The sequence below is a fragment of the Tribolium castaneum genome, chromosome 2, assembly GCF_031307605.1.
Source record: "Tribolium castaneum strain GA2 chromosome 2, icTriCast1.1, whole genome shotgun sequence".
NCBI classification, from domain to species: domain Eukaryota; kingdom Metazoa; phylum Arthropoda; class Insecta; order Coleoptera; family Tenebrionidae; genus Tribolium; species Tribolium castaneum.
Genome location: NC_087395.1, coordinates 20721136 through 20742979, shown reverse-complemented (window position 1 = coordinate 20742979; position 21844 = coordinate 20721136). Strand labels below are relative to the sequence as shown.

Sequence of the window (21844 nt, the reverse complement as noted above, 5' to 3'; positions counted from 1 at the left end):
TAACTTTTGGATATCTGTTCTGATCCCTTTTTTTAATCTAAAATCTTGAAATACCCACAAAAACCGACCCGACCGATAAAACAGTTTCCTGTATTGACAGTACAAATGTCAAAATTGACGTTTACTGATTGTCATTACAAAAATTGTAGTTTTAATAATAACAAATAGTATCGAATAAATAAAGTGCCGCCGTTAATATTTAGTTGCGATAACATGGAAGAAGTGGCAAGTCGTGTAAAAACCAACGAAGAGGTTATCGAAGACCTAACCAAAGATTTGCAAAATTCGCACATTCCTGACGATTTTGAAGCCTCTGACTCTGATTCGACTAAACCTGAGGCCCCGCAACACCTTTCGGATGACTCAGATGATGAAGAATTGAAGAATCAGGAGTTGGATTTGATTGATGAGGAAAAGGAAGCGCGGAGGGAGCAAGCAATTGTGTTAAAAAATAAAGGCAATGACGAATTCAAAAACTGTAAATATTTAGAGTCTATTGGGACGTACAGTGAAGCTTTGCGGTTGTGTCCTTTGAAATACAGTAGTGATCGAGCGATTTTGTATGCAAATAGGGCAGCTTCTAAAATAAATGTGGAGAGGAAAGCTAGTGCGATAGATGATTGTACGAAAGCTATAACGTTGAATGATAAGTATGTAAGGGCCTATTTAAGAAGAGCAAAGTTGTACGAGGAAACTGACAAATTGGATGAGAGTTTAGAAGATTTCAAGAAAATTCTAGAGTTGGATCCTGGTAATAAAGAGGCGTTAAGTGCTACCCATAGACTGCCGTCACTTATAGAGGAAAGAAATGAAAAACTGAAGACAGAAATGCTAGGTAAATTTATTTTCTTAAAAAACTGGATTCAATTTAGTTTCCAAAAATTTTCAAGTTTAAATAAACAAAAATCAAAATTATCATTTTTATGAGCATTCCAGTATGTAACCGTTTCCGTACGTTAAAAAAATATTTATTTAGATATGGAAGTTAATACGAATAAATAAAAATGAAATTCCAAGTACGTGAAGATTTTGCAATGTTTGTTATTCTGAAAAACCACTGGCGTGTAATAATGATTTTGCTTCAATTCATATGCAACATAGGTTACCAATAAAAAAAACATTTTTTCTATTTACAACTTTTCAATAAAAGTTTCGCAAATTTTAGTTAAAATTTGGAAAAGATAACATAGTGTTATAGAAACGGACAATTTAAACAATTTAAAACAACAATGAAAATTGTTGCTATGTATACAAACCAATTATTAACAATGACTGACTCGTTTGCACAAAAGAAAGGAGGAAAACAGTGAAAATAATTAATAAGAATTTTGCAAAATGTTATACAGGGTGTTCGCAGTTAAGGCGTTCCTTTCAACACGAGATCCTATGCATTACTCTTAATAGTTTTAGCCTAAATCGTCTTAATAAAATGTTTTTAATATCGGAGATAATAAAGTGTTTTTAAAATTTTGAGTCCTGTCCTGTCTAACTATCGTTTTGAAATGAGCGCTTCAAAATAATTTACCTCATTATCGTGGATACCAGATTTTCGATAATGTTCCTTTTATTATATTTTTTTCATACTCTTTGAATGTTGCAGCTGCATTCTGGTAGCATTACCCAAACAATTGAATTAAATCTGTAAGATTGTTGTCATTGTAATAATGTGTCTCTCCGACAAATTAGATGACAATTGTAACAGTTTTTGTTAATTACAACGCCAATGGTCCCTTGATTTTTTTGTTCTGAACAGAGTCAGTATCCAAAATTAGAAAAAAAAAAGTTATTGTATCTAAAACTCCTGAGAATAATGCATGCTAGCACCTCTTAAAAGGAACGCCTCAACTTTGCGAACACGCTGTATAGAAAAGTTGTTGTACTTGATGAGTTTTATTACATGTTAAAATTGACACACGTATTTCTGATACACCCAGTATTAGAAGTAACATGTGTTGGCAGTAATCAAACAATTAAATTAAAAACACTTTGTCGAGCAAAATTTGTGTAACAATCAACTAGAAATTTGTAGATTATGTAGATACATAAATAATTTATTTAAAAACACAATGTTGCAGTGACACTCCGCTCCTCATGGAATTAAGTTAGAAATATAGGAAAATAGATGTATATTTTTAACTATTCGGAGACAAACAGGATTTAATACACATTTCGTCTGAAAGATTAAATTTTTATTTCCATTTATTTTTTTCCAGTAATAACGCAATCACAGTTTCTCGATTCCCATTGCAGTTTTCAGAAACTTGTGTTGAAATTAAATAAAATTGTGCACATTCTTGTTTGTTTACTTTGGCAGTGAAGCTAATTATTAGAACATACAGTTTTTGCTTGAATTATTGGAATGTTTGAAATAATCACGATTCCTCAATTGTTAATCTTTGCAGGCATTTTTTAATTTTATGGCACGCGGCATGAAAAAATAAACATTGTTTAAAAGACGTAAATATGTGTTGGCGTTTCAACAATAATTTTACAAAAAACCAAAAGCCAAGTTTTGTTGGAGCTTTATTAAATTCTATTGTAAATAAATGACAGTTTCATCTCGGCAATTCGGACGAGAAATTGTGCAAAACAGTTTTTGTTTCGTCCTGAAGTTATCATTTATTAGTTTTAGGAAGTTATGAAATGAGTTAATCTTTTAAGATTATTATTAATAACAACCTACTACATTGTTCATTGTCAGTTTCTAATATTGCGAAATATTTCGTTTTGTCTGACTTTATTGTTTAACAACTGATTATCAGAAATTCTCAAAAATTGGAGATCGTTCAACTTGTGATTAATTCAGTATTTCACTCAGACGAAAAACCAATGAAAAATCCTAGTAAATAAATGGTTAAATAAATAAAAATCGACTCGTTTTAACGTAACTGAATTTATATTTTATGTTATCACGCATTTGAAACTGGACTTGAAATAATTAATGTTTGCAAATCGTAAAAATTTTTAAGACGGGCGAGATAATTATGATTTATTGTAGATTTATCCACTTAAATTTGAATGACTCTCATCGCTCATTGTTTAACATTTTAATTTTTTTTTGTTCCACTACATAAATAAAAATAAAGGACCAAATTGTTAAATTTAAAGTGTTAAAGTAAAAATCGTTTTTGCCTTAATTTAATCATTAATGAAAATAAAAATCGGCAGTTTTTTCAATATATAGTGTAACTCAGTTATATACCGGGTGACTATTAATGATTGTAATTTTTGTAATCAAGTTGGTTACAAATTCGAAAACTAAATTTGGCAATTTTGACTATCAAATTTATTTGTCAAAATTTTATACTCAACTGTCATTCTCTTCCGACCTACGATCGCTGACATGGCCGTCAGATGAAAGAGCTCCATATAACAAGCTAGCAGGAAGGCCAATAACTTAGTATTACCAATAGATTTTTTTGCGTCAATCATTAAAAGTCACCCGGTATAACGAACACCCAAGGGACTTCAGAATTTGTTCGTTATAACCGATCGTTCGTTCTAACGATCGTCGCCCTTATAGAGTAATTTTCAAGTTAAATGAGTTCTAAAGTTCGAAGTACTAGGTACAGGAGATAAATTATTTATCTTTTTTATTATATAATTATACAGTACAGGGTGCTGCATTTTGGATTTCTGAAACTAAGAGGTTCAGAGAAAAATGAGACACATTCTCGGGTTCGTTTTTTGAGAAAATAATTTTGGTCAAAACCGCTATCGTCTTTTGTTTTCGACTTATAAACAAAAGTTGACATTTTAGCGAAATTTTTACAAATTCATATCTTCCTTATTAAGATTTATGTTGGGAATTACATTGTATTCAGACGCGAATTTGTGCCCTGCGAGTGCTTGTTGTTAGTGCGCATGTTCGGCTTCAGATGAAGATGAAGGATCCTCGAGAGAGAGTAAGAGTTGATGTGCAGTCGCCGACGTATAGACTCGCAACTCTCGGTTATTGTTTCCAATTCTTTCCTGCCCGTTCCATTAATATATTAACCGTATTATCAACCGTGTTTCAATACTACCTACCACTGCTCGACCACCACCACAACAGGTTATGGGCCCAGGTCGCAAGGGTAGTTTTAGTTCAGTTTTGTCTACAGTAACGTTCGAGTGAAACACGCGTTCGGGCGATTAAAAACTGGTTCGTGCGGTCAAAACCAGTGTGTCGGGTGATTCACAGACAAAAACGAGTGTCGTGAAAACAAGAATGGCAGACGGAATAAATTTGTCAGCAATAAACAAATTCGACGGAAACAACTACAAGCAGTGGCGGTTCCAGCTAAAATGCGCCCTAAAGGCAAAGGGGGTGTATTCAATAGCAATAGGCGAAATAGAGAAACCGTCAGCGAATAGGGTTGAAGAACTCAACACCTGGAACAAAAAGGACGCCATAGCAATGTGCGTAATAACATCTACGATGGAATTGTCTCAAATAACGATGATAGAAAGCTGCGATACGGCTAAAGAAATTCTCGACAAGTTGGATGCGATCTACGATATAAAGACGGAGACAAACAAGATGCTTATACACGAGGAGTTTCATCAGTACAAAATGTGTTTAAATGATTCCATTGCACAACACATTTCAAAAGTCGAGAATCTGGCAAGACGAATAAGAGAATCTGGCGACAATATAAGCGAAGTGGCCATAATTACAAAAATTCTTGGTACGCTGCCGGCGAAATACCGCAATTTTAGACAGGCATGGTTGTCTTTAGCGGAAGACAAACAAACACTTAGCAACCTGACATCAAGACTCATCGACGAAGAGCGTAATTTAACAACTGTGGAAACAACAGAAAACGCGTTGGTCACCACTACACGTGTCGTACCAAACAAGAAAACGATAAGAGGAAAACCACGCATTACGTGCTACAATTGTAATAAAAAAGGGCATATTTCAAGAGAGTGTCGTGCCCCACGAAAAACCCATGTGACTCAAGGTCACAGTGGAGCATTCTTAATCGAAGATGTCAACGAAATTGCTACCAAAATCCAAGAAGATGAAGCATGGATCCTGGACAGCGGCGCCTCGGCGCATATGACGTCACGACGCGACATGTTTTCAACAATACAAGAGGTCGATGAGTTCAGTGTGAAACTTGGCAATGGCAGCGAACTAAAAGTAAAAGGAAAGGGTACGATTGAAATCGAATGCTGGCTAGAAAACGAATGGATTAAAAACAAAATGACAGATGTTTGGTATATTCCAAATCTAAAGAGAAACCTCTTCTCGGAGGGTCAAATTACGAAAAAGGGAATGACAATTACAAAAGAGAATAACAAAGCCAAAATAGTTTGTGATGGTGTCGTAAAAGCCTGTGCAGTTCGGCAGTCAAATAATATTTATAAATTACTGATACGTTGTACAACAAAAACAAGCGAGGTTAATTTGACAGCGACAAGAAGTCTACAAACTTGGCATCAGCGCTTAGGACACATCAATATGAAAACAATCCAGGAGATGGCGAAGAGAGGCTTAATCGACGCACATGGAACAACTGATGACGAGGTCAATCAAATTTGCGAGGGTTGTCGGTATGGTAAGCAACACAAAATGCCATATCATAAAATCGAGAAAAGAAATTACAAAGCCGGTGAATTAATTCACACAGACGTGTGTGGTCCAATGTCAGTAGATTCCGTCGGCGGATGTCGATTCTTTATACTTTTCAAAGACGATTCGACGAATTTTAGAACCGTTTATTTCGTAAAACATAAATCAGATGCTCTCGATTGTTTCAAACAGTTCTATTATATGTGCAAAAATAAATTTGGTCACCCAATTAAAACCTTGCGTGCGGACAATGGCGGGGAATACGTGAATCAGGAATTTCATAAGTTCTTAAAAGATAGAGGCATAATTCTCGAAACCTGCGCCCCATATTGTCACGAACAAAACGGAAAAGCTGAACGCGAAAATCGGACTCTAGTTGAAAGCGCCCGATCTATGATCTTTACGAAGAATTTACCATTATATTTGTGGGCGGAAGCCGTAAACACGGCGGCATATATTTTGAATCGAACGACAAATTCGATCAACCAAGAAGTGACGCCATACGAACTTTGGACAAACAAGACACCTGATCTAAAACACATAAGAATCTTTGGTTCTGACGCGTACATGCACGTACCTGATAACTTAAGAAAGAAATTAGAGCCGAAAAGCAAGAAACTGATCCTTGTAGGGTATGATAATGACTCGACAAATTACAGACTGTTTGATCGAGCAACTCGAAAGATTAAAATCGCTAGAAATGTAACATTCGGCGAAGATAATGAACTGACTTTACCCAGAGCAAATAAGATTGTAATCACGGATGAAATTCACGACGATGAAAGAAATTTAGAGCATAATAACCAAAACGATCAAACTAAAGAACCCGAGGAAGAACCCGTACCAGAAACTGAAGATCGAAGAGGGTATAATCTGAGACCACGTGAAATTTTAAAAACACCAAACAATCTTGATGATTATGTGATAAACATAGTTGAGGGCGATACCCCAAATACATATGACGAAGCAATCACCAGTAGCGAATCCGAAGAGTGGAGAAATGCAATACAGGAGGAACTGGACGCTTTGAAGAAGAACGATACTTGGAATCTTGTCAACCTACCAGTTGATAAAAAGGCAATTGGATCTAAGTGGGTGTTCAAAATTAAAAGATCCCCCAATAATAAAAATATTCGTTATAAGGCACGATTATGTGCAAAAGGTTTTGCCCAGACCGAAGGCGTAGATTATAACGAAACGTATGCACCGACAACTCGATACGACACGATAAGAATTCTTTTGGCCGTCGCCGCAAGAGAAAATTATCAGATGATACAGTTCGACGTCAAAACAGCATTCCTTCACGGAGAATTAGAAGAAAACATTTACATGCAACCTCCTCCCGGGTTATCTGTGCCACCTAATTCTGTGTTAAAATTAAAAAAGTCATTGTACGGACTTAAGCAATCACCTCGCTGCTGGAACAGGAAATTCAACGAGTTCCTCGAACTTTTCGGACTTAAACAATGTGAAAGTGATAAATGTGTTTACACAGGAAAATTCAACGAACAATTAATGATCCTTCTACTGTATGTAGATGATGGTCTAATTTTGGCAAAGGACATGGACACTCTACACAAAATGGGCAACAAATTAAAAAGTGCGTTCGAAGTGACCATTTGTGAACCAGAATATTTTGTGGGACTGGAAATTAAAAGACAGAGTGATCCTAAAGTTGGTAAGAATTCGATCTTCATACATTTATCGAACTTTATCGATCGTATTATTGACCGTTTTAATATGAACGATGCGAGAACATGTAATACACCAGCTGATCCAAACGCGATATTGTCGCAATCCGATCCAAACGAACCCAAGAACAATGACGTGCTATTTCCTTACCGAGAAGCAATTGGATGTTTAATGTTCGCCGCAATTTCCGCGCGTCCCGATATTATGTACGCGGTAAATGTAGTGAGTCGTTACCAAAACAATCCAACAATCGCTCACGTAAACGCCGTGAAACGGATCTTCAAATATTTAAAAGGGACTAAGGAGCTGGGAATCCTCTACAACAACTCCGGTAAACTCATCGGATACTCGGATGCCGATTATGCGAACGACATCGATTCCAGGAAGTCGACAAGCGGCTTCGTTTTCAAACTGGGAGACGGCGCCATCACCTGGTGTAGCCGTCGTCAAAGGTGCATCTCCCTATCTACAACGGAGGCCGAGTACGTGGCAGCTTCGGAAGCTACCAAGGAAGCAGTGTGGATAAGTGGCCTCTTAAGTGAAGTGGGTGAAAAGTGCGGTGGTGTCGCTTTGTGCGTTGACAACCAATCAGCGATTAAGCTTGTTAAAAATCCAATGTTTCATAAACGCACTAAGCATATCGATGTCCGATATCACTTTGTACGTGAGAAATATGAAAATGGAGATATTGTCTTGAAATATGTACCATCGACTGAACAAGTCGCCGATGTGTTTACTAAAGCATTATGTTATGCGAAATTTAATGTTTTTGTTTTGAATTTGGGAATGTTGTTCATTAGTCCCACTGTGTAATTTTTGTTTGTTTGCTTCTTGTATTTTGTTCTGATGTACTCTAATTAACGTAAGTTGTTTAAAAAAAATTGTAACAAATTCCGGCAGAATACGGGGGAGTGTTGGGAATTACATTGTATTCAGACGCGAATTTGTGCCCTGCGAGTGCTTGTTGTTAGTGCGCATGTTCGGCTTCAGATGAAGATGAAGGATCCTCGAGAGAGAGTAAGAGTTGATGTGCAGTCGCCGACGTATAGACTCGCAACTCTCGGTTATTGTTTCCAATTCTTTCCTGCCCGTTCCATTAATATATTAACCGTATTATCAACCGTGTTTCAATACTACCTACCACTGCTCGACCACCACCACAACAATTTACAATTGAAACAGACATTACGTATAAGGCACTTTTTTACAGAGAATTTAATAATGTTATCAGCGGTTTTTTTAATCATTCGCTTAGCTTTAATAACATAAAGTTGTGTTTTTTTACATAAGAATCATAGGTGCCTATGACATTTTCGAAATGATTAATTTTCTGTAAATTGAAAACAATATAAATACAGTTTGATATTTCTGTATACTTTTGATAAAAAATATATTTAGAATATTTGAAAATAGTTGGGCATGTAAAAATTATTTCACATAAAAGATGTGTATAATCTAGAAATTTTGTGAACGGTTATTGAAGTGTGTGAAATTATCAAAATAAGCTATGTTAAAGTTATTCTCAATTCAACAAATATACAATCGTCGCACATTTTAATTACATAAAAAATGTGCAGGAAATTGAAAACGTTGTGTTACTACCGTTTGACGAAACTTTTTTATGATTTAGTGAAGTGCAATGATAATGTTATGTATTTTTTACCGCAGATGGGATTTGATTTTGGTGTTTGGATCGACATTTTTTTGTAAAATAAAATTTTGACAGGCAATCATACAATTACTAAGATTTTCCTTTTTCCGAAATTTCATCTTTAATTACAAAATAGAATAACAATGTAAGCTTGCCATTTTAAATCTAAGAACAAATAATATTTTTTAATGATAAAAATTCACTCAAAAAAAGTCCCTACCACCATTCCGCTTCACGCCATAGGGGCACTGTTCCCGTAGAAAAATAAGCTCCTCGCCTTGACTTGTAAATAACTATTACAATGACCTTTTCAAACAAATAATTTTGCGATTGACCCAATTGTTACTCCTAATTGCTTTATGAATGCAACCACTAATTAATTTTTTGTTTCAGGAAAATTGAAGGACTTGGGAAACATGTTTTTAAGACCGTTCGGACTATCCACAAACAATTTCAAATTGCAGCAAGATCCGAACACGGGAGGATATTCTGTAAACTTTCAACAAAATGGATCAAATTGATATTTAGTTTTTGTGATAGTTTTCAAACTTGTGATATTAAACTACATTTTCAATAATTACCGTACCAAAACTAGAAATTTATTTCAACTTTTCTTGTAGTTATTGTAAATACTACCATCACGTTAAAAATAAAACAGTTCCACGTAGTTAGTAATCCTTTAATTTACAAGTAGCAAGATACATCAAATCTGCCTTTTCTACTAAAACTAAAGTAAGAAAAAAAAGTTTAGTCCAAGTTATCACCATTGGGATGGAACCCCAGACTAGGAATTTATTTAACTTTTATTGTAATTATTGTGTACCACCATCAAGTTAAAAATAAAACAACTCCAAGTAGTTAATAACCCTTTAATTTACAAGTAGCAAGATACATAAAATCAGCCTTTTTTACTAAAACTAAAGTAAGAAAAAAACGTTTAATCCAAGTTATCATCATCGTGTTGGAACTGGGGCGGGGCTGCGCCCGCGCCCCCTCCTGGCATCCCCCCGAACCCGGGAAACCCTCCAGGGAATCCCGGAAAGCTCCCCGGTCCAAAACCAGACCCCGCCAATTTTCCCGACAACTTTGTAATCAAAGCCATGACTTTCGGGTTCGACTGATACTTATAAAAGTTGGCAGGATTTGACGAAATATCAGCAAATGCCGCCGAGACTTCAGGATCGGTGAACGCAGCCCGAATTTCCGGATCTTGCAAAAGTTTATAAAAATCATCACCAGGAGCTGCGTTTGCATTGGCGTTGTTTGTTTCAGTTCTGGTCGCATTACTGGCTTTGGCATGCGCTTCTCGCGCTTTCCGGGCCCTTTCCCTCTTCTCCCGTTCCTCCTTCTCGAGCCTTTTCCGCTCCTGTTTCAACTTGTGTTGCTCTATCTTTTTGGCGTTCGGTGTCACCGCTTTGAGCCACTCGTCGGTCTGCTCGTCAAAGTCAATATTGCAGGCTTGACGCAAGTCTTTGGCCGCTTTCTCCCACTCGCCGATGAGGCTGAAAGCGCGTCCGCGGAATTTGAAGGCTGCAGCGGAGTCAGGGTTCAGTTCTAAGGCTCTGGTGCAATCTTTAATGCAAGCGTTGGGTTTAGTTTGCTTCAGAAACGCCTGTCCTCTCTTGGCGAAGAGCAGCGCAGAGGAGGGATTCAATTCGATCGCTTCTGTGAATAATTCGATGGCTTTGTCGTAGTTTCCTTCAGAGAACTGACCCATGGCTTCCATTCGTTTTTCGTCCGACTTGTCGCTCTCTTCTTCGGTCACTTTTTTGTTTGGATCGCCCATCTTTTGGTTTTCGTCCAGAGGATCAGGTTCCACACAGCCTTCAGTATCAAGCTCCAAGTCTGATTCTGGTTCGGATTCGGCATCGGACGCGACGTCTTCAGCTCGTGCATTGGGGGCTTCTGAGGACATTTTCGAAGGTGGGGGCACTTTACCACCGAAGGACTCGATGAATTCTTTGAAGAAGTTTAAATCAGGCAACGACAGAATGTCAGGGTTGGACTTGCAAACGTCAATGAATTGTTTCAGCTTGTCCAAGGCCTCTTTTCCAAAAGGGCAGCTCATTTTTGATTGGTTTTGGGACGTAAACACACACTTCGATATCCAAATAGGCACTCACGGAAAAATTCTAGAAATGCGGCTTGCGGCGTGACTGTCAAAAATGTAAATAAAAATGGGCCGGTAATACATACACCTATAATTTTATATAAATGCCGGGCCAAGTAAGAATTAAAGAGCCCGACTACACATGCACAAGACATCATAGTTAAGCTAGTAAAATGCAAACTGGGGTGAATCTTAATGCGAATTGTCTTAGATTTAATTTTTGAATTCGACGATACGCGTGACATCTTTTGGCGAGAAATAATACAGTTTGACAAGGGGGCGACCTTGAGCATAACCTCAAAAAATACGTTTTGTTTATGTGTGAATTTCTTGAAAATGGGTGATAATGATCCTCCAGTAAAGGTGAAACTTTAAAGTGTTTGTGATTCATTCACGATGATTGCAAAATATTCCAGAGATACAGACGTGACGAGAAGGATCAAGAAAAATCAGATTCGGACGATAATTACGTCCCATACGTGCCAGTCAAAGAACGCAAGAAGCAAAAGCTTTTGAAACTCGGACGATTAGGCCAGGTATATTAATTGAAAGCACTTGGGATCGGTAGGCACTCCAACTGCAGTGGCATGACATTTTCAAATACTCGGCCGTACAGTTTTTCCAGCTATTGATCTATCGTTGCAAAAACTATTTTTGGTAGATTATGTTTATTACGAGTGAAAGCTATATTCTTAATGAAGAAACTGAATATTTATTATGTAATTGCTAAATAATTCAGCTGAGCGATGTAAACTCACTTTAACAACTCTGTGTTTTAACTACCTGTTAGCTGTTTCTAAACTATAAAAATGCCTCATTTTACCGAATTATTTTTTTAATAAGATTGATAAATTTGTAAAATAGTTATTAATGATTGAAAGTATTGAAAAAATCATTAAAAGTATAAATTAAATTAGCTATTTTTTTGAAGTGCATGAGTAATAATTTATAACAACTAATTTTTAGAGAAAATGCAAAGTTGGCGTTTTTGTAGTTTTGAAACAGCTAATAATTTTTATAACATTTTTTTAATCCGACTTTTCAAATTGAGTAAAATGTAGGATGATTTTTTGAAAATAATAATTAAAAAGAAAAATATGGTTACAACCCAACATTTTTTTAATGGAAAGACCTTCTTCTTTTCAATGGCAATTAAAAGAACATCGATTTTTATGGAGACTTTTACAAGATTCTTTACATCTATGTCTTAAGTTTTTGAAATAATCGCAAAAAACGATTTCTGCTAATTTTTAATTGAAAAGTATAATACGAAAAAATTATGCTAATATTAATAGAAATGTTTTATTTGCCCATAATTCGGTAAAATGCGACGTTGGCATTTCTGTGCTTTTGTAACAGCTAATAATTATTGTTGTATGCAAAAGTCTGTGATACAATTTTTCTAATAATTACTAAATTGCTTACTCAATTCATTGGTACTACGTTCTATAGAATTATAGTATTAAGATACTATCAAAATATTTGGATTATCTAAACTTATCTGGAGTTGTTAATCCTAATTAGAGGTAAATCTACAATCATCATTTCCTTCAAAGTGATAAGCCTTCATAGTACAACTAAATTTCTAAAAATAATTCGTTTATTTATTTATCTAACAAAATTACCGATAATTCGACAGGTAATAAACATCAGTCTTCATTAGTTTTATGGCGTAGATATCTATTAATTAAAAATGATTAAAATAAAACATTTACGATTTTTTTAACACCTGCAGCTAAAAGAGTCTGAATTGAACAAACCAAAATCATCTAGCGAGAACGAAACAAACGATGACGAAGAAGAGGATGAAGTATGGGGGCGCAAGAACAACATTTCACTTTTGGACCAACATACAGAACTTAAAAAATTGGCAGAAGGTATGCTATGACTCAATTTAATATTTACATTAAAATATTTCATGTTTGCCGAAAATTATTTGTATAAACTTTGCATTTTAAGTTTTTTGGTCAAGCGAAACCAAAAATTTCAACTTATTGAATGCAAAAAGAATCACTGAATTAATAAAAAAAATAAACGAATTAGAGATGATAAATGATTACTGATGTTTGCAATTCCAGTTAAAACTTCCAGTTCCAGTTAAAAGTTTTTTATTAAATTTCAGAAATATAGAAGAAAACTTTGTTTCGCAAAAAAATATTTAAAAAAATTGAATTGAATTGAACGTATTAAATACAAAAAGAATAACACTGTTATTGAATCTCAGACTATTCATCTAATGTCTGTAATGGAACGAATTGAAATAAAGAAAAACTAATTATACGAGTTAGAAAAGGTAGATGATTACTGATGTTTGCTATTCCAAAACTGCAAACGTGTTGTTTTTTTTATTAAATTTCAGAAATTTAGTACAATGTTAATTTTACCGGATTTTACATTTCCCAATTTTTTAAAACATTTTTGGTTTTAATAAAATAATCTTGGCATTGGACAATGTTTAAGCGTACATTTTTTTGTGAACTTTTGATAAAAAAAGGTCATGAACTGGACTGAAAATTCGACTGGAAATAAAGTGAAATGAGAATCACTTTTTAGGCCCTTCATTTTTTTATTTTCTCAAGATATTTTGGCATTGTCTCGTTTTTAGACTGTAAGAAAAATAGTGAATTGATAATTACTTTAGGGTAAGCCCAGATAAAATTATTGCTTTTTTTATAAATTTCAATAATGTACAAGAAGACATTGTTTTGCAAAAAATTATTTAAAAAAAATAAATTGAGGAATACGTCCGAGTTTTATTTAACTTTCAGCCAAAAAGGTAAGCGCCGTGGAACGCCAATTAAAAAAAGAAGAGGAAATTCTGGAAATAGTAGCGGAAAAGAAAGCCTTGATGGGCGTTTCTGAGTTGGCCAAAGGCATACAATACAGCGACCCGATTAAAACCAGTTGGCGACCCCCTCGTTACGTGCTTGCAATGCCGGAAAATCGCCATGAAAAAATCCGAAACGAACTCCGGATTCTAGTCGAAGGTGAAGACATTCCTCCACCACTTAAAACCTTTCGCGAAATGAAACTACACGAAGGGATCATAAGCGGACTGAAAGAAAAGAAAATTAAGAAACCAACACCGATTCAGATTCAAGGCATTCCAACAGTGTAAGTTTAATAATTTACACTGATTTGATTTTGTTTGATTTTTTTGTATTAGTTTATCAGGTCGGGATATGATTGGGATAGCATTCACGGGTTCAGGCAAAACACTAGTTTTTGTTTTGCCTCTCATCATGTTTTGTTTGGAACAGGAAGTTAAATTGCCCTTTATTAAAAATGAAGGGCCCTATGGACTTATAATTTGCCCTTCGCGAGAGTTGGCAAAGCAAACTTTCGATATCATACAACATTTTTGTAACAGTCTGAGGAAGCATGGAATGCCCGAAATTAGGACGTCTTTAGCCATTGGTGGAGTGCCTGTTTCAGAAGCTGTTGATGTTATACAGAGGTAGAAATATTTTTTATTTTCTCTTTTTTGTTAGTTTCCTTAAGGCTATTCCCTGCGAATTCCCTTTTAAGGATTTTAATGTCAATTTCGGAATCAAATATCTCCAAGCTGAATACGACTTTTTCAAAAATCTATAATCTCTACTGCATATTTTTTCTTCAATTTATACAGTGATTCAAAAGTGTCGGCCAATCTCTCGAACATCAAACTGAATTAAAAGTTCCTTTGACAAAAAATTGTTTGAGCCTTTTTTCACGGGATATAACTCTTCAAAGTTAAATTTTGAAGTTAAGTTTTTGGTGTTTTTTAACATACTTTTTTTGCTGTAGTTAGCGGAAACGACAGCTCTTGCAACATTAAACAGATACCTGTTAAAAAAACACTAATTCATATTTTATGATGTACAAAACATTTATGTAGGTGACTAATATTTAACAACAAAAAAGAAAAAATATTATTTATTACATACGTAATTATTTCAGCGTATACCGTATTAAAAATTATCAAGAAAAATACTATATCCATTTGTCAACCTTAATCTAGTTGTTGGCTATTATTATTTGCCACGCCTTGTTTTCGCTTGGCAGAATTTAACTGTAAAATAGCTTTCTTTTTCTTTTGAGTTTTTCGTCAAAAACAAGCCGAAAAATCATTAAAGTTGGTCAAAATGGGTATAATTCTTGCTTTTTTCGAACGTCTTAAATCTTAAATTGTTTTTTATTTAACTGCTAATTTTTTTGTTGGATTTTGTTAAACACAATATTGCCAAGTGAGTTTAGAAATGTCTTGCCAATAAAGGTGACAAAAATTATGGAATTAAGTCAACAGTCGTATTATTTTTGCTTTTTTGACCATTTTAAAAGGTTTTTAAATTCAGCTTTTTTGGCAAGATTTTGCCAAATATGTTTGGTATGACTTAAGTTAAATTTAATTCTTTTAATTTTTTGACGATGTTGGTGTCTGTAAGATTTGTGACAGTAAACATGTTGCTACCAAACTACTTTTTATTATTAGCTATACAATTATTATAACTAGAAATCTTTTCAAATTTAAATTAAGATCATTAAAAAAGGAAATAAGTATGTAATTAGATTTTTTACTTAAAACCTTCAGTTTTTGTTTGGTTGCTTTTAGGAGCTGTTTTCTACAAAAATTGTTTACAATGCACATAATTTAAAAAAAAAAATCGAAAAATCAGTAAATAGATTTTTACGTTTTTCACGAAATTTTGCTAATAAGTCGGCTGTAATTAAATAAGGACGCTTAAATGATGTTTTAGAGCACAAACTTCTTATTTTGCTAGCTCCCAAAATTACGTTTATTTGAATTTTAATTGTTACTTAATTATCTTTTGGGGCTAGCGACATTTTTTTTTCGGAATTTTATCATAAAACAACATTTGAGCATCGCTTTTTCTTAGATGATTCCAAAAAATAACAATTTTTGCAGCTACTTATTAAAGTAATTATCAGGAACCGTAGAAAAAATCTGAAAAAATTTACAGGCATAGAAAAAAATACAAAGTTTTTTAATAGCAAAAGCTGAATTCTGTGAAATTATTAGTTTTGAGGTTTGTAAAAGTATACTTTTAGTATAGGCTCTCGCCCTGCACCTGCTTGACAAATATGGTTTCATATTCACTTTTAAAGCATAATTTAGCATTTTTCTACTTCATCAGCACACGGCGCAAACGTATTATATTTTTATTAAATTCTTAAACATCAAAAACTTGTTCTACATTACCTACATAAAAATAAAGAAAAAAAATATAAAGCGATTTTAAGAAATTTTCTTAGCAAAAAAAGTTTCCTTATACTTACATTTTTTTTAAATTAGCGATTTTCCGCCAAGCCCTTTGTCTCTTGATATCCTAACTATCAACACGTAGCTCCCCTCCAATTAAACATTTTTAGGCTTAAATAATTCTGAACGAAATTTATTAATTCTCTGCAACTTTCCTCCTTACAGTTTTTTGTATCTTCAACAACATTTTTGAAAAATTTTTATTATGGAAAAAGAATAAACTTAATAATAATATCCTTTATTAATATTTTCAAACAAATAAATTAAAAAATAATTGAAATTGTGGAAGTGCCGTCATCCTTACTTCACCAAATACAAAATATTGAGTAATTTGGTCCCCTGATCGTTCCATTTTTCATTAGAGGTGTGCATATTATGGTCGCCACTCCAGGACGATTAATGGACATGCTTGAGAAAAAAATCGTAAAACTATCGGTTTGTCGATATTTGTGTATGGATGAAGCGGATCGTATGATTGACTTGGGTTTCGAAGAGGACGTTAGAACAATTTTTTCATATTTTAATGTAAGTTATTTGCGGACAAATCCTAGAGAAAAATGATACGATTTTCAATATGTTTAGGGCCAAAGGCAGACTTTGCTTTTCTCAGCTACTATGCCCAAGAAAATACAAAATTTTGCACGGTCAGCCTTAGTCAAACCTGTAACGATCAACGTAGGACGGGCTGGAGCAGCCTCAATGAATGTTATCCAGGTATTTATATTGTTATTTTGAAACAATATTTTTTAAACCAATAGTGTTTTTTGTATAGGAGGTGGAATACGTTAAACAAGAAGCAAAAGTGGTTTACTTGCTAGAATGTTTGCAAAAAACACCGCCACCCGTTTTAATTTTCGCGGAGAAAAAACAAGACGTGGATGCCATTCATGAATACCTTCTTTTGAAAGGAGTTGAAGCTGTTGCAATTCATGGTGGCAAAGGTAAAATATTATTTTTGTCTCATCCGTTAATACAATATTAACGTTTTTGTGTTTTAAGACCAAGAAGAACGTTCGAGATCCGTTGAAGCATTCAGGAAACACGAAAAAGATGTTCTTGTAGCTACAGATGTGGCCTCTAAAGGATTAGATTTTCCTGATATCCAACATGTTATAAATTACGATATGCCCGACGATGTGGAAAATTATGGTAAGAAATTGGATTCTTCAATTTTAGTAATTAACTAACCTTTCCCCAATCCATAATAAATCAAAACATAATTTTAGAAACAAACAAACAAAACAAATTATTTAAATTATTTCTGGAATCCCATCAGTTGTAGATTCATGAAGCCAATGTAGTGACTAGTGACCTAAAAAAATAAGTTGGTGTTTCAAAAATAATTAATCATTTCAAAAAATTCCACGAGAAATACCACAAATAATAATAAATTTAAAAAAATGCTGAAAACAAAATTCTATAATAAAATAATAATAAAATTAAAAAATACACTAATATTTCTTTACAGTTCACCGAATTGGGAGAACTGGCAGATCCGGCAAACAAGGCCTAGCTACCACATTCATAAACAAATCCAACGACGAATCTGTCCTCCTCGACCTGAAACACCTCCTTATGGAAGCCAAACAAAAGGTCCCCGCTTTCTTGAGCGAATTATGCTCAGAAAGTGAGAAATATCTAGACTTGGGAGATGAGAGAGGTTGTAGCTATTGCGGAGGTTTGGGTCACAGAATCACCGACTGTCCGAAATTGGAAGCACTTCAAAACAAACAAGCGTCAAACATTGGCAGGAGGGATTATTTGGCCAATACTGCAGCAGATTATTAGATTTTAATAACATTTTATTAATATTCCCAAATCTTACAATATAAAATATTACATTTACGGAAAATATTATGATTTATATTATGTATTACAAATTGAATTCATTCTTAAAAAAATCGTAAGCTTTATTTCGTTAAGCATGTGCGCCAATAACAACTTCTGTAGCATGTTTCTATAACGAGTGACAAAAAAATCTACATTGACTAGAAGTATTAACCACGTAGTTTCAAAACATTTAAGCACAGCTTTCTTAATCAGAGAAGGAAGTGTTTCTTCACTCTGCATTTTTTACAAAAAAAACTCTTGTCTTGTTTGATTAGACGGATCCACATCATTTCCCCAAACACTGCGCAACTGAGAAAGATTTTGATCAAAATTAAAAACGGTCAATGATGTGAAAATAATGTCTCTAACGCTAGGGGCACACTTAAATTGTAATGTCGGTGGAACAAATTCAGGATAAATTATAGCTTATTAGACTAGATAGCTACAGCCGTACGTTAAAAAAAAATGCTTTTGAGTAGCTTTGGAAAAAATTAAAATATTTAATAGCAAACGCTGATTTTTGTGTGACAATTAGTTTTTGAGATATAGTAAAAAGTACTTATAATAAACAGACTCACTGTCGCCAACATTCGGCAAGACATATATTTTTTAAATACTGTTAATATTACAATATATATCACTATTTCATATAATTCATACGAAAATGTGCCAATGAGATGGTTTCGAAGTTTTTAAATTGAGAAACTGTTAATTTTTGTGGAGCAATGGTATGGATATTTCTGTTTATTAATAACTATTTTATTCATAGGGTGTTTTAGAAACAAAATTAATAGTAATGTAATAATAATGAATAATAATAATAAATAACAAAACTATTAAAAAAATTACTTTTCTCTTAGATAAAATGGATCATACAGGGTGTTTTCAGTTTTAGTACCAGTCAAAAAAATAAATACTTTTAGTTGCCCAAAGGAAAAAAAATATTTCAAACGATAGAGTTTTTAACACATCAATTTGATGCTTCAACATTATCCCAAATTTTAAAGGTATGAGCATATAATGCAAAAAAACTACATAAAGTTTTTTGTTTTCAAAAATTGCAATTGTTTTTTCATAATAAAATTCTTCCTATTTTTCAAGAGAATTCAGAAACTCAAATAGTGAATTACTATTTCAATTTCGGAATTCTCACTTAAAAATAAAGCAGGAATTTTATTATGAGAAAACGATTGCAATAATTAAAAAAAAATTAATGTAGTTTTTTGCATTTTACGCTCATACCATATGGGTAACGTTAAAGCATCAAATTGAAGCGTGTTAGAAACTCTACTGTTTGCCATATAATATTTTTTTTGGACAACTAAAAGTACTTGTTTATTTTTTGACTGGCACTAAAACATGAAACTCCCTGTATAACCACCTTTTAACTTTTTCCGGTACACCAGTTCAAATATTTTTACTCTAGCGGCATGGTGATGCAAAATTTAAACAACTCCTGGGAATAATATAATATGTTGAATATAAATTAATTTAAAAAATTCATGCCACAGAAATTAAAACCAAATTCGACAATTTGAAAAACAGAGGCAGAAAAATAATTGCAGGTAATAACAAATACTATCTACGAGGATTCTACGAGCTGTTTAAAAGTTAGAAAAAAATACAAGAAAGAAGTGGAGGAAGAAAAGAAATAAGTTAAAGCAGTTAAAAAAATTGCGGGATACTGAGAACACCAAAAAATGATGCTCTAAATCTAGAAAAAAAAAATAAGAAAATAATGTTAAAGAATAATTAGTAAGTAATTTTTTATAACCCAACAAAGTGGTCTGTAATTAGAACTTTTCTAACATTAGCATTTGTGTTTTATCAAAAAATCTTCGTTTCTAAATCATCTTCTTCATTAATATTTTCTAATCATTGTATTTTTGCAATTAAAATAAGGGCCGGTTTATAGAAAGCTCTGTTAAAATTTTATTCGTTGTTAAAAATTAACAACGCAAATGGACCAATCAAATTACTTCAATTTGGTCACGTGCTCAGTTAATCACGTATCTAATTAAGGAATAAATTAATGACGCTTATAAAAACCAGTCTATAATTAGTAAATTTGTAAGTAATTATTTCTCAAACTGTATTTTGTTCGTCTTTTTTCACACATCATCTTCACTTCCAAAAAACGAACTGGTACTTTCAATTACCTTACGTTGTTATTAAATGGAGGATTTAATAAGTTAATGGACGAAAATTGTGATTTTAAACCTAAACGGACATAATTTTTTAATTGTACAATTCAAGTAATAACAAAATAGAATTAAAGTCGACTTAAATTTAATTGAAGATTTAAATTTGTTTATGAAAATGGCCCCTACTAAATGTAAATAATAAAAGTTTGAATTCTTATAAATTTAATATAGTTTACGACACAATTTTTGGATTACTTTAATTACTTACTGTTAAAAATTTAATGCTTTATTCCTCTGAAATGTTATTTCTTATTTAAATGTATCTGTATATAAGAAGGCTAAGCCAAAATTATGTAATAATTTCATATCGAGTTGGTTATGACCTAACTCAATGTGGCGCCACCTGTTAATTTCTCCTGAAAACTTATAGCCACGTTACCAAATCAAATTATGCCCTTTTGTTTGAAAAATCTATTACACCAGCAACACATAACCACAGTAACTTCCTTAGAAACAAAAGCACAACGCAAACTTATTTTACTGATTAAGTAAGCTGTGCATTTAAGTAACAAATGCTGAAATAAACCCACTACACATTTACGAGACAGTCACAATTACTATGCCTGATCAGCCCTCCTTAAGAAAATATGCCTCTTAAAAAATCTACCTTTAAACCTTTTCACTTTCAACAGTGTACTTTGGAGGAGTCGAGAATCCAATTTCTTGAAAATCCTCCAGAAGTTCAGGATCTTTTTCTTCGTTTTCTAGTATTAATTTTTCGTCAGGAATGTCCACCTCCGCTACCTCCTCAGTGTTTTTCTTTTCAGTTGAGAAACTCAACCATAAAGCCACTAAAACCGCTGACAAAAACGCAGTTAGGAGAATCCATCGGGGAATCCCCGAATTTCTGGAAGCGCAATCGAGCCAGTCGCCTGAATATTCACTCGATTTGATCACGATCGTGTCATCCTTGAATTCGATAGGCATTGTTCTGATGTGAGTTTCGGGGATTTTGTAATCAATATTGAAACCGATCTCAAGCTGACTTTTAATACTCGGGTCAGAGAGAATATCAGATTCTAATATTTCTAAGTCAGGCTCCGCCAAAACAATGTTATGCGACTCATCATCTTCTGTTATCACCAGAAATGTGGACATGTCGCTCTGGCGCTTTTTCGCCATCAAATCGCAACCTTTTAAGCAAATTTCGTTTTCTTTCGCGACAATGTAAGATTCGTTGCATGCTACAAAGCAAAACAGTAGGAAAGTGGTGAAAAAAATTGCAAACTTACACAAATGGCACTCCTTCCGTGTGGTGTTTAAATTCAACTCGTCCTTAAAATTAATTATGTTAAAAAACCTACAACCGCGTTGGCATACGATTTGCTCGTAGTTTTCCTACAAAAATTCGGAGTTAAACCTCGAAACCCCAAACGAAGGCACAAACCAAGTCAAGCAGCGGCAGCTCATTTTCCTTACACAAACTAATACACTGATCAGTCACTGAGAACGTACTTGTAAAAATTTCATCAGAAGTTGCGGTTTTTAAGGCAAAAATTAACAAAAACTTCCACATTCTGGGATTTGTTCTATCGGC

At 33.8% G+C, this 21844-nt stretch overlaps 4 protein-coding genes across 5 annotated transcripts; 2 read left to right on the top strand and 2 right to left on the bottom strand.

Annotated features, from left to right (window-relative positions):
- The first annotated feature begins 84 nt into the window (after window positions 1-84).
- On the top strand, window positions 85-9768 carry Ttc1 (Tetratricopeptide repeat domain 1). Its single transcript, XM_962452.4, has 2 exons — window positions 85-835; window positions 9297-9768. The coding sequence occupies exons 1-2, from the start codon at window positions 214-216 to the stop codon at window positions 9422-9424; spliced, it is 750 nt and encodes a 249-aa protein (XP_967545.1). The 5' UTR covers window positions 85-213; the 3' UTR covers window positions 9425-9768.
- On the bottom strand, window positions 9759-11104 carry LOC655970 (putative protein FAM10A4). The gene has a single exon (XM_962524.4). It carries the CDS (start codon window positions 10969-10971, stop codon window positions 9841-9843), a length of 1131 nt encoding a protein of 376 aa, XP_967617.1. The 5' UTR covers window positions 10972-11104; the 3' UTR covers window positions 9759-9840.
- Window positions 11105-11225: 121 nt separating this feature from the next.
- abs (abstrakt) lies at window positions 11226-18118 on the top strand. Its single transcript, XM_008201464.3, has 10 exons — window positions 11226-11376; window positions 11430-11549; window positions 12749-12890; window positions 13782-14127; window positions 14180-14470; window positions 16636-16798; window positions 16856-16987; window positions 17046-17214; window positions 17273-17422; window positions 17742-18118. Exons 1-10 carry the CDS (start codon window positions 11350-11352, stop codon window positions 18059-18061), a joined length of 1860 nt encoding a protein of 619 aa, XP_008199686.2. The 5' UTR covers window positions 11226-11349; the 3' UTR covers window positions 18062-18118.
- LOC656133 (transmembrane protein 59-like) lies at window positions 18055-21828 on the bottom strand. Of its 2 annotated transcripts, XM_064355161.1 has the most exons (4): window positions 21695-21828; window positions 21540-21645; window positions 20915-21491; window positions 18055-18412 (listed from the first exon to the last, which is right to left on the bottom strand). In XM_064355161.1, the coding sequence occupies exons 1-3, from the start codon at window positions 21821-21823 to the stop codon at window positions 20917-20919; spliced, it is 810 nt and encodes a 269-aa protein (XP_064211231.1). In that variant the 5' UTR covers window positions 21824-21828; the 3' UTR covers window positions 18055-18412; window positions 20915-20916. The 2 variants fall into 2 exon arrangements, with proteins under 2 accessions (XP_064211231.1, XP_967775.1); XM_962682.5 differs by having other exon boundaries at window positions 18055-21491.
- Between the last annotated feature and the right edge of the window lie 16 nt (window positions 21829-21844).